The sequence below is a fragment of the Budorcas taxicolor genome, chromosome 9, assembly GCF_023091745.1.
Source record: "Budorcas taxicolor isolate Tak-1 chromosome 9, Takin1.1, whole genome shotgun sequence".
In the NCBI taxonomy this organism is placed as follows: Eukaryota; Metazoa; Chordata; class Mammalia; order Artiodactyla; family Bovidae; genus Budorcas; species Budorcas taxicolor.
Genome location: NC_068918.1, coordinates 76866803 through 76880365, shown reverse-complemented (window position 1 = coordinate 76880365; position 13563 = coordinate 76866803). Strand labels below are relative to the sequence as shown.

The window sequence follows — 13563 nt, the reverse complement described above, 5'->3', positions numbered from 1 at the left end:
AGCACAATAAAAGCGACTAGCACCAGTGTTCAATACGCAGAAATAACCCAAGGTTATTACACTGCTATAGTGTTAACAACAATGATGCTGCTGCTGCATGTGACGGTATATGAAGAGACATCAAATGTTCCTGGATTCCAAGCGGTAGAAAGAATACAGCCAGCAAGGGGACTGAGAAAGCATTCAAGCAGAAGTGATCCTTAAAACAGGACTTAAAAGAAGGAAATGCTTTCCGGTCAGGAACACCAGACAACTCAGGAGGGATTGGAAACAAGCTCCAAGGCCTGGAGCTGGGCCATGTGGCTGGCAGACGGGAAGATGAAGCAATAAAGATGGGCTGGGTCTCTATTAGGGGGTGCTAATCACCAAGGTGAAAACCTGAAGAGATCCTGAGGTCCCTTCAGGATCTCAGCGTCCTCTCGCTGTGCTGGGACCTAATCATATTTCAGGGAGTAATTTCCTGAATTACTCTTTTCTAGTTCACCAGAAGAGTGTTAGGGTCTTCCTTGGAGTAGTGAAGATGAAAAAGAGGGACATGGGTCAAGTTACAGAAGTAGCAAGCAACAAGATTTGGCAGAGGTCTTAGAATCATGAATGAAATGCAGAAGTAATAATGTAAAGCTCTGTAAAGTGCAGAAAGTAGTCCCTGGGAAAAAGGGGGAACATACGGTCAGAGAACAGGTATTCACAGAGAGAAGGAAGAAGAATAAAGGAGGAGCAGTTCTACCATAAAAATGTGCAGCTTGGGGTGACTGGAATGGCAATGAGCAGACAACCGGCAAGAGGCTGAAACAGGCACGTCACCAGCTTGGGGGAAGGGTCAGAGGGTGCAGTATAGATCCCACACAGCTGCCCAGAGAGAGTAGTTCAAAGCCACGGGTGGGTATAAGTATCTTGGGAGAGCTTGCAGGCTGGATGAAAGCTCCAGCAGGATAGCCAGAGTAAGGGGTGGGAGGAAGGCAGGGAGTTGCCAAAGAGTGGGCATAAAGTGAGGGGGAGAAACTGGAAACCACAATGTCACATACACACACACACTAAGGCTGGAGAAAGCAATGTGACCAAGAGAAAATGTGAGCCAAATGCAGCAAGCATCTAAGGGCGGGGTGGGGCATTGGACCTTGGGAACAGCATCTCAGCAGGGAAGGAAGAAAGGAATTCAGCTTTGGGGGAAAAGTTCAGCACTAAGTGGGGGAGAGAGAGGAATTATGGGAGGATGGCGAGATTCTCACAGGGTGGAAAGGAAGTAAGCATTTTTATAGGAATTATGGGAGGATGGCGAGATTCTCACAGGGTGGAAAGGAAGTAAGCATTTTTATGAGTGTGTGCTCACTCTCCCACTCACTCATTTATCCAAAGCCTTTTATGTAAAAGATCCTGGGCTCGGTGTGGGAGGTCACACACACACACACACAGAGGTGAGCCCATAACTGCTGTCCACTGCTCCCAGAGCAGGAGTGCTCAGGGGTGACGGAGCCCAGTAGCAGGATGCTCTATCTCCACTCTGCAGATTAGGGACGACCTCCAGAAGAGGCAGGACCAGAACTGAGTTGTTAAGGGTGAATGAAGCCTGCACAGGTAAGGGGGGGCTGGGGAGGATGGTGAGCATGAGAGACAGGACACCCCATCAGGAAGAGGAGGATGAAGCTCAGTGTCCACGGGAGAATGTGGCCCATCTGGGAGACCGTAGGAACTTAACCAGCCTGAAGAGCAGATCAAGGGAAGAGATGGCCAGGCAGGCAGAGGGTGGGTTAGGAGGGGTGCAGAAGGAGAGGCAGGCAAGACCAGGAAAGCAGGCAATCAGGTGAATGAGTAGGCAGGAGGTGAGGCAGAGCAAGGGGGACCAAGGGTGTCTTCCCTGGAGTCAAGAGGCAAAAGGAGGGAAAGACAGAGATTTTTGAGCGGCTGGGGGCTGCAGGAAAGAAAGCTGACACCTTCAAGAGTTACCAGCTTGCCAGATGAAACAATTTGGAGAGTGACGCAAAGTTCAAATGGAACAAATGCTTGCATAGAACATCTATAAACTCTATTCTATGCATTTTATCTGACTACAGAACACTGCTCCCACTGTATTTATCTTCCTCTTCCATCACACTGCTATATATTTTTAGACTTTTTCACCATAAAATAGTTGAAGTGTAGTCACAGGTAATGAAAGAAAGGGAAACTAAATCAGAGAATTTTCAACTCTAGTGAAAGACTTAGGAGAAAAGAACTTATAAATATTGGCGAAGGTGAAGTGTTGAGATTTATTTTGGCCCTTGCTGTCTCTATAGATAAATTTAAGAGACCCAGTATATATAAGAATAAAACTTGCTCCTACTTCCAAGAGAACATCAGAAGTGGAAGTTTTCACTGCTGTTATTTACAGAATGCTAATGAACTCATTTACTTCTCACCTCTCTATTTGCATAAGCAATACAACTAGTACTTTAGAATTAGACCTTCAAGGTTAGGAGCATGAATTTTTAAGTGGGATTCAATCTGGGCTCTGTCACCTGTTGGTTGTGTAAACATGGGCAACTTATCAACCCCTCTGTGCCTCAGTTTCTGCATTTGTCAATGGGAAAACAACACTGAGACACTGGACTGTGCTCACGGCTGATGCTCAGAGAACAGCTGCTGTGGGAAGAAATGAGTGGGGTAAACTGGAGGGTGTTGGACAGGGTTTCTAGAAAAGCTTTGTAAATGATGTGCCCTTGGTTTTTTTACCTTTGTGAGATGTCAGGGGAGTTTGTCATTTGCTTGGTTCTCTGCTGTCACAGCAAAAATTTGAAGCGACGGACAGACCAGTGTTACAGCTCAGTGTTACAGCTCAGTTTAATTTGGCAAGCAAAGGAAAATACATCCTCGAGGCATGAGGGCGGGCTGACCCAAAAGACACCAACAGAAGCCCGTGGCTCAATTTTGGCTCCTCTTTTTATGTGTTTTTTCTTCTCCCCTTGAGCCTGTGCTGTGAAAATTGGGCTAGTCAGGAGGGCTGTTTGCTTCACCTGGGGTTCTCATTCGGGTCCTCAGACCTTCCTTTGTTCTACTTTTGCAGGCTTTTTCCTTTCTTTGTCTTTTAGCCACCGCTATTTTGGACTCCATTTTCCTATTCTAAGTACCTAACACCTTTTACCTTCTTCCCTTTATCCTGCTTCTCCTTCCCTCCTGGAAGAGGCAGCAGCACTTTAAAACTGGAGGAAGGAAGGAAGGGAGCAAGGAGGAAGGGACGAGGGAGGGCGGGAGAGAGGGAGGGAAAAGGCAAGGAAGGTGGGAAAGGACAGACTGAGTTCCTGAAGGCTTGCTTGAGCTGCAGTGCCAGTCTTAGACCTGCCCATGAGCATGAACGTATCTAGTGAAACTTCCCTTAGTTAACAATACTACTTGTCAGGTTTTCTGTTATTTCTAACTAAACTCTGTTGGCACAACCTAAAAGTTGCAAGGTAAGTTCAATTTGAAGACCTTACTGAAGACTATAGCTCAGGGGACAGCTGCTCAGAGAGCTCTGAAAGGACTGATCCTAGGAGACCAGGGAGGAGCCAGGATAAACAGGGATTTTTCTTTCCCCCCAGAGGGGGAAAACATCAAAAGACTGAACATCAAAAGTTTACTACTAATCACCAAAAAAAAAAAAAAAAAAACCCCACCAAAATCCATATATTTAAAGTTAATTGTTTTGGTGACTTTCAACAAATTGTGGAAAATTCTTAAAGAGATAGGAATACCAGACCACCTGACCGGACTCCTGAGAAATGTGTATGCAGGTCAAGAAGCAACAATTACAACTGGACATGGAACAACAGACTGGTTCCAAATCGGGAAAGGAGTACGTCAAGGCTGTGTATTGTCATGCTGCTTATTTAACTTATATGCAGAGTACATCATGAGAAACGCTGGGCTGGATGAAGCATAAGCTGGAATCAAGATTGCCGGGAGAAATATCAATAACCTCAGATATGCAGATGACACTACCCTTATGGCAGAAAGTGAAGAACTAAAGAGCTTGATGAAAGTAAAAGTGGAGAGTGAAAAAGCTGGCTTAAAACTCAACATTCAGAAAACGAAGATCATGGCATCTGGTCCCGTCACTTCATGGGAAATAGATGGGGAAACAATGGAAACAGTGAGAGACTTTATTTTGGGGGGCTCCAAAATCACTGCAGACGGTGACTGCAGCCATGAAATTAAAAGACACTTGCTCCTTGGAAGAAAAGTTATGACCAACCTAAACAGCATATTAAAAAGCAAGAGTCATTACTTGCTGACAAAGGTCTGTCTAGTTAAAGCTATGGTTTTTCCAGGGGTCATGTATGGATATGAGAGTTAAACTATCAAGAAAGCCGAGCACCAAAGAATTGATGCCTTTGAACTGTGGTGTTGGAGAAGACTCTTGAGAATCCCTTGGACTGCAAAGAGATCAAACCAGTCCATCCTAAAGGAAATCAGTCCTGAATATTCATTGGAAGGCCTGATGCTAAGGCTGAAACTCCAACGCTTTGGCCACCTGATGTGACGAACTGACTCAATGGAAAAGACCCTGAGGCTGGGAAAGATTGAAGGCAGGAGGAGAAGGGGATGACAGAGAATGAGATGGTTGGATGGCATCACCAACTCGACGGACATGAGTTTGAGCAAGCTCCAGGAGTTGGTGATGGACAGGCAGGCCTGGCGTGCTGCAGTCCATGGGGTCGCAGAGTGGGACATGACTGGGTGACTGAACTAAATGAACTGATGTATGGGAAGATGCAGGAATCTGTGCTGTTTGAAATTATTCCTTAGGTATGTATCTTAACAGGGCCAGGATCCAAAGCACAGAATGCCTCCAGTTTTTTCTCCATATAAAAGTCCCTGGGGTTGGGGCTGGGGGCTCTGCAGTGGCTGATGGCTCCACCTTTACAGAACTGTTGTGGAGGGAAACATTCCTTGCCTGCACCCATTCCATATAGATATAGTTATAAAAGATATTTTCCAACAAAAATTATTTCTCTCAGTTATTCTTGAGAATAACTGGTGAGTAACAAGAAACTTTAATAAGCATTCACCTTTTCAACCAGTCAACACAAAGCCAAGATTGGTGCAGTAAAATGGATAGTCTCATCAATAGGCCATGTAAATAGATATAAATAGAAGAGCTCTGTAGGCCTTCTTTAGTATATTTTCAGTGAAAGCATATGGAGGGCCTACAGACTGTAAGAAAAAAAAGGATGAATGGGGACTTTGTCAGACTAGGGAGGGAGGGTGGGTGGGTGGCAGCTGGCAGGTCCATATTCCATCCCCCCACCTCTCTCTCTCTATCCATGCATCCATCCACCCTTTCACCAGGCAGGTCCTGCATATCTCAGATGGTAAAGAATCTGCCTGCAATGCAGGAGACCCAGGTTCAGTCCCTGGGTTGGGAAGATACCCTGGAGAAAGGAATGGTTACCCATTCCAGTATTCTTGCCTGGAGAGTTCCGTGGACAGAGGATCCTGGGGGGCTACAGTCCATGGGATCGGACAGGACTGAGGGACTAACACTACATATCTGGAGACCAGAGTCCAAAGAACCTGACTTGTCAGGGTGCTCAGGTGCTGTCCTGCCAGATATATCAGAATTCTCACTACTGGTCTACCCAAATAACCCACTTCCTGGGTCTTTTCCGGCCAGAGCTATAGTACTGCAACTTGAAAACTTTAAATGCTGTTGAATGCAAAATACAACTGAGAGAGGTGATGATTTGCATTACAAGTAACACCTGATACCTTCCTTAAAACACGTTTTCACTGGGGGAGAAGGAAGGGCAGGGGTGCTGAGGCTCCTAAGACTACTGTGTGGGGAGGAGACAGTGGCTCCGGAAGGCAGGAGCCCCCAGGGCCCACATCTCAGCTCCTGCATTTCCTGCTGTCACCTGTGCCTCCGCTCCTAAGGTTGTGCTGCTGTTTGTCTGTCCACTTGTGTTTACTGAGTTCTCTTGGAAACCTTCTGCCAATTAAACGGCACTGCTGACTCAGAAGGGTATTATGGTTGGCAGACACTCTGTAGTCACTAACCAGATACAACCAACTGGTTTGCCAGGTCATCCTCCAGGGCCTGCAAAGTTACCAGCAAGCATCTTCATTTGCAGAATAGCAGGATTTTGCATTCCAAAGTATTTGCAAGCACACAGAAGTGTAAAGAAGAGAGCCAAAGCATACAAAAATTGGTGAGTTGAAGTAGAAGTCACATGGGAGCTCATCACAAAATTCTTGAAACTTTTCTGTAAATTAAAATTTTGTTCAAGTTTCTTTTTAATAAGATGTATTATAGTTTTCAAAAACCATTAAAAGGGAAATGGAGGAAAAGATGTACGGAAACCTTCGAATTATTTAGAAACAACTAAATTCAAGGAAACCATTTACTAGAACATGGGCTTCCCGGGTGGTTCAGTGGTAAAGAACCTGCCTGCCAACGCAGGAGACGCAGGTCCGATCCCTGGGTCAGGAAGATCCTTTGGAGGAGGAAATGGTAACCCACTCCAGTATTCTTGCCTGGGAAATCCCATGGACAGAAGAGCCTGGAGGGCTACAGTTCATGGGGTTGCAAAAGATTCGGACACAACTGGGCAGCTAAACAACAACAACAACAACAATTTACTAGAACAGAAGCAAAATGCCTGTATGACAGATGGGGAGGCTGGGGGTTGTCAACAGCTCTGTGTGTGTGTTTGTGTGAGAGAGAGAGAGAGAGAAATTTGGTAACCTCAGGAGGCTGTTAGTCTATCTCTGAACCGCAAGAGTCATGCCACATTTTACCAAGTGGAGCACATAAACACGGAAAGAATGACTGCCCACAATTGAGGGGAAGGAGAAACACCAGCCTAACTAAGATGAGTATAACTTTGGTGAGTCACTTCCTCTGAGGAGGAAAGTGACTTGTCCCCTGGTAGATTCAGAGATTGAGAGATCACCTGAGCTCTCAGGCTGAATCACGCCACAGGGGTAGCAAACCAGGTCGGAGGAGCCCATAGCCTCTCATGTGGAGCTGCTGCTCACCTTCAGTTCAACATCACCACACCTCCAATTTCAAAACTGAGGTCAACTCAAATCTCTTGGCTCCTTCAGCCTCCACACTACTAAGTCCCCAGGAGAATACATGCAACTAAGACAAAGGAAATTCATGCTTATGGCACATTTCTCTTTCAACCTCGAGGGGGCCAACGGCCTGGGATTTCTTCTGCTCATCACCCCCGACATTCCCCAGGCCTGAAACTGAATCCGCTCAGTGAGACGGAAGCTTTGGCATGGCAGCCTCTGCTCCTGGAAGCCGCGTCTGTGCCAGCGCACACACACGTGGACGGATTAGGCAGAGCTGTGCTGTAAAGCACACACACGCTCGCCTAACGTGTGCTTTTCATTCCAGAAATACTTTTGACGCCTAAGCCACTTCTATGCCTCCCTTGGCCTCAAAAAGTCTAAGTGGCTCTGTGCCAGAGGAAGTGTCTGTTTAAAGATGGGGACTTTCTCAAAATTTCTTTACCTCAGAAGATCATAAATAGAACCTTTTAGCGTAATTATGATGGAATAAAGTAGAAAAGGGAAAGAAAAAAATTGCTTTTCTTTTCTTAAGTGACGTAAAAGAAATACTGGAAATATAAATTATAACATAGAATTATCTTCCATGAGAGTCAAGATTACAGGGTCCAAGTTAGGACAAGTAAGCCAAAAGTACTACCTTTAACGGGAAAGGTTAGTGAGCATTTACCATCTTCTGTGACAAGTGTTTATTCTTGTTTTAAGGTGGCTCAGTGGTAAAGAATCTGCCTGCAATGCAGGAGACCCAGGTTCAATCCCTGAGTCGGGAAGATCCCTGGAGCAGGGCATGGCCACCCACTCCAGTATTCTTGCTTGGAGAATTCCATGAACTGAGGAGCCTGGCAGGCTACAGTCCATGGGGTTGCAAAGAGTCAGACACATCTGACCAACTAACACACACACACACACACACACACACACACACACACACACACTTCAGAGCGAGGTGCAGAGGGGTATTATAATCATTGTTTTATTCTGGAATGTATTATACTTTTGTACTTTGCTTCTTTATGACTTCCATCCCGTATCAAAAACCAGTGTAAAAGAAGAAAACTATTTTGGTTGACTTGGCTGTCTCTTCCTTTTCTCCATGCTCACTTCCAGATATTTCAGGTTCACTTACAACAAGGAGTGTGAAATCAATAACACTTTGCAGAATCCTTGGGCATCACCAATTGAATTTACAAAATACACTCATCCACCTACATACATACACACACACACACAGGAAAATAACTTCAAGTTCCACAGTACATACACACTATGAGTACAATCACCTATCCCATTTCCATCAGAAAGGACCTAAAAGACACCTTAGAAATTCCGCTCCAGGACAGAAGGAGGAAAACTTACTTTCTTTCCACTTCTGGTGTTGACACGGCGCTACAGAAGCCAAGCGACTCCTAGGAGAGAAGATTCATAGGGTCAGTGCAGGCAGAACAGCAGGCTTCATCTCATTTTTACGTAATACCACTTTTTAAAAAAGACAGAAGCAAAAATAGATGATTAAAGTCACTGTGCTTACTTCGATCTGGGACCGCAGCTGAAGTGACGTGGGGCTGGCTTCGGGTTTCTCCTAAAACAGAACAGATGCTGGTTTAATGAGACTTCCAAACGTGGCACACACCAGAAAAGACAAATAATGTGTAAGAAGAGATGGGGGAGAGTTGGGAAATGCTAGGTTACAGTGGGAGGAGATAAACAGATTATCTGAAAAAAACTGTTTTTTAAATGACAGCCCTAGCCTTTTAAAAGTGAACTGTTTTCCAAATTATATTGCTTGACACTGGTGACAGTTTTATTGCAGAAGAGAAAAGCACAATCTAACTGAAGAGTATGGAGAGTTAATGGTAAAATGATTTTCCGGATGAGACTAGGCCGTCACAAAGACACAGAATTTACTACGGTCCATTTATGTCATGAAGTCATAAAGAAGAGGCAGGGGATTCAAGGATTTTAGAGATAAAATCACAGAGGACAATACTCTTCATTTCACAGTTTTAAAAAACTGTACCCTTTCGAGAGAAAAAAAAAAGATACACCAGTTACCTGTGATTAAAAAATATATTGAAATAAACAGGATAATGACATTATTAGAAGTGCCATGGCTATTACAGAAAAATGAGTTATACAAGTAAACAGAGTGCCACACTGATATTTTTTCATAAGTAGAGAAAAACTTCAAATAGGTGCTAAAGCAAAGGTTCACACCAAAGTGCGGTCCAAGACCAGGGTGGTCCCTGGCTGATCAGTAAGTCATAAGCAGGAAAATGGGCAGTTTTAGAGGAAGGAGTAATATCACCAACATTATACAAGCTTGAAATATGAAATTGTGAAAGTTTTCCGATAATCCTATTGTGTTCTTAAAGATCACTGTCTTCTTCGGGACTACATGGGTACTTTATGAAGACTGTTTTCTTAGCTAACATTAGTCAGTTAACACTCAGGAAATGGGCAAAGATCATACAAATTCTCACTTGCATCTAATTGCTTTTTTTTTTCAGTTTGACTAGTTCATCTTTAGCACAATTATAAATCTAGACCAATATTTTCAAATGCAGCCATGAAATGTAACTCTAAACAAAAGTATGAATGTAAACAAGGTAACAGGAATCCGGTACAAATATAGAAGATAAAATGAGAGTGTTGGAGTGGTTACATCTGAGAACGGGGTGATGTGGATAGGCAGACCACAGGAGAAAACTGTTCTAATGGACTGGCAACCCCCTCGACTCCAGTTTCAGGACCTCATTTGTCATGAAAAAATATCAGAGTGGTATGAAGTCCCACTGAACTTCTCTCTGGTTAACATTCTCCTGGTTGGTATTACCACTTTCGTTTATAATGATCAAATATGTATTGTCATAAAACAATAAATGGAAATGTTTGAGTTACATTCCAAGTCTGATTGGTATATGATGTCAGACTCAAGTGCAATCAACAAAAGGGATATGTATTTTGGAGGTTCTTGGTGCTTAGAAACCTATCTGGTGCCCTGATACCAAACCTTTTAGGATCAGTGCATAGAGAAATTTACAAACTTCAACTGTAGGAAGTAAGCAAAGGTAGACTTCGCAATTTTTTCATCTTAAGTCTTCCCATTCAGGAGGGTATGGAAGCCTCAGAATTAGACTCAACTCTATTAGTTCCTCTGAAATTTTCTCTGAAATTGTCCTTCTAGCACCCAACTCCATACTCATCAACACAAAGTAACTGATTCAACTCTTCCTGTCCCCTGTTCTTAACTTTCTTTATACTCCAAGTCTCTACTTACGAGATAATGCAGATCATGATAAGAAATTACCTGCTTTTATTGTAATTTTTATCTGCACTTTTCTAATAAATTTTATTTATTGGTGCATCGTTTGTTACTCCACATAATAAACACAATATTTATGGTATATTATGCAAAACGTACCCATTCCTGAATACAAAGCTGATGCTTGTTAACAATCGTATTAAATGTTTGATGATCTGGAACTAATACTCTAAAACAATTCATTTTCACGTGTTAGTTTGTCACTTATAATAGACATTCGACAGTGCTGTAGCTACTTAGGAAATTGGTTGGGGGTGTAAGTTTGATGTATAATGCATTACAATTCACCCCATTAAAATAATGGACCCAGTTAGTTTCTGTGCAGAACATCTGTTTTATCAGGAACAGAATATGTTGAACAGGAGATCTCGCGCTGTGATTGTTTCTAGTGCTTTTCCACCCGCAGAGTATGTCACAAACAATGTGATTCAGAGCAAACATTATTAATTTCATCTCTCAAGGAGAGACAACCACCATTATAATGAGGGATTTCTTAGACTAAATGTACCCTAAAGTAAAAACACTACACAAGTGAGGAGAAGCTTCTAAAACTACCCACTAAGTTAAGGACCTACTTGATGTTTGGTGAGAAAACAGATTGGGCTCTTTGGCAAAATTCCACTATTATGACATTGATAGATGTCACATGATATTAATGACAAACATGTGAAAAACTACCATTCTGTCATGCCTTTGTGAATATGATGAAACCCATGTGGAGCCACCATCGAGCCTAAGAAACAGAACATCACAATAAAGAGTTAACACTAAAAAAAAAAAAAAAAAAGAGTTAACGCTAGCAGGTACTGATGTACAGTTGGATAAAACGCCTTCTGTGCAGACCATGAGACAAGTTTGGAAATGTGTCATACACACTTGAGGAAAACAGTGCTGGACAGTTTTTTATTCTGTTTAGCACTAAAAAAGAAATAGATTTCTTCCACTGCACAATGTGAAATGAAAAGGTGTGAAAGAGCCAAGCAGAAAGAGCACCATCACTGGTACTGTTTGCAGACATGTATGTATACATGTACGTATACATGTATGCAGCAATAAGGGGTATTGCTTACATAATAAAGAAGGATGGATTCAGGTCAAGGTGGGCAGAGAATGTGCAGCAAAACAGATGGACCTAGAGATTATCATTCTAAGTGAAGTAAGTCAGGTAGACAAAGTCAAATACCTTATAATATCACTTATATGTGAAATCAACAAAAATGATACAAATAGACCTATTTACAAAACAGAAACAGACTCAGAAAGCAAATCTAAGGTTATGTAAAATGGAGGGAAGGAGGAATAAATTAGGAGCTTGGGATTAACAGATACACACCACTATATATAAAATACATAAAAAAAGGTCCTACTGTACAGCACAGGGAGCTATATTCATCCTGTGATAAACCATAATGGTTTCTATTTTTTTGGAATAGATACACACACACACACACACACACACACACACACACACACACAGCTGGATCACTCTGTGGTACACCAGTAACTAACATGACATTGTAAATCAACTATACTTCAATTTTAAAAAATTAAAAGAACTATTAAGAAAAAAAAAGAATGGGCAGAGAAAGGCTCCTCAACATCGTCCTTCCCTGTTCAGTTCCCAGTTTAGGCTGCCCCCTTCTCCGTTCCTAATTCAGCCAGTGTAATGAGGGGAATAAGCTATGGTTTTTCCAGCAGTCATGTATGGATGTGAGAGTTGGACCATAAAGAAAGCTGAGCACTGAAGAACTGATGGTTTTGAACTGCGTGTTGGAGAAGACTCTTGAGAGCCCCTAGGACTTCAAGATCAAACCAGTCAATCCTAAAGGAAATCAGTGCTGAATATTCATTAATGGGATGCTGAAGCTGAAGCTCCAATACTTCGGCCACCTAATGCGAAGAACTGACTCACTGGAAAAGACCTCATGCTGGGAAAGATTGAAGGCAGGAGAAGGAGACGACAGAGGATGAGATGGTTGGATGGCATTACTGACTTGATGGACATGAGTTTGAGCAAGCTCCAGGAGACGGTGATGAACAGGGAGGCCCAGCATGCTGCAGTCCATGGGGTCGTAAAGAGTCGGATATGACTGAGCCGCCGAACTAAACTGAATGAGGGGAATGACACCATCCTAATGGCACAAAGAGAAGAGGAACTAAAGAGCCTCTCGATGGAGGTGAGAGAGGAGAGTGAAAAAGCTGATTTAAGACTCAACATTTAAAAACGGAAGATCATGGCATCTGGTCCCATCACTTCATGGCAAACAGTGGGGAAAAATGAAAACAGTGACAGACTCAGTAGTCACAGTGTGGAATTCTAATCACGAAACTGCCAGGGCGTTCACTAGAAGGATCCTTAAATACCAGTGATTGATTATTTCTGCAATGGCTTCTGTATTTCTGAATTGGTGTAAACACCAATGATTATTCCCGCAAAGGCCTCTGTATTAAGTGTGAAAGCACATAATACTTTTATATTTTTAAGCATAATAACTATTCTAAAAAATTAAATTTGATAACAACTTTAGTTTTATCTCAACAATCAAACATTTCTTAAGAAATATCAAAACAATTTCTCAAATTAGGCCATGCCCTATTTAAAACACTTTCATGAACTTAAAAAATTTTTAATAACTTATGTCATAAAGCTATGCAAGCAGCTTATGTTTAACAATAAAGGTCCATGATGATTTTAGAAATAATCTCATATTCATAGTTTGACCGAAAGAAACTAAACCATAGTACTATATAGTTTTTTTAAGAAAGAAATTAGATGACAAAAAAAGTAACTGGGGGGAAAAACCTCATATCCGTTTCTTGTCAAATTGGACAATTTCTGGAAACAATTCCCTGAATGTTTATTATCTCTAACGTGTATGCACATGCATGCTAAGTCGCTTTAGTCATGTCTGACTCTGCGACACTATAGACCATAGCCAGCCAGGCTCCTCTGTCCATGGGATTCTCCAGGCAAGAATACTGGAGTGGGTTGCCATGCTCTCCTCCAGGGGCTCTTACGGACCCGGGGATCAAACCCGCATCCCTTTGTCTCCAGCATTGGCAGGTGGGCCCTTTACCACCAGCACCTCCGGGGAAGCCCGTGTCAAACACAGAAGCAAAAAAAGAAAAGTGTTTCAAGATGACGTAAGTGGTTTCCTAAAACCAAAACATGAGAGCATGTGTGTGCTTCCACCCACTTGGGCATGTGC

At 42.7% G+C, this 13563-nt stretch overlaps 1 protein-coding gene across 1 annotated transcript in view; it reads right to left on the bottom strand.

Moving 5' to 3' along the window:
- The window catches only part of SASH1 (SAM and SH3 domain containing 1), a 194869-nt gene that overhangs the window by 95753 nt on the left and 85553 nt on the right, over positions 1–13563 (bottom strand). Inside the window, exons 3-4 of the mRNA XM_052645491.1 lie at positions 8561–8611; positions 8389–8438 (exon numbers count right to left, since the gene is read on the bottom strand). Coding sequence (XP_052501451.1) covers positions 8389–8438; positions 8561–8611 — 101 coding nt within the window. The remainder of the gene's footprint in view (positions 1–8388; positions 8439–8560; positions 8612–13563) is intronic.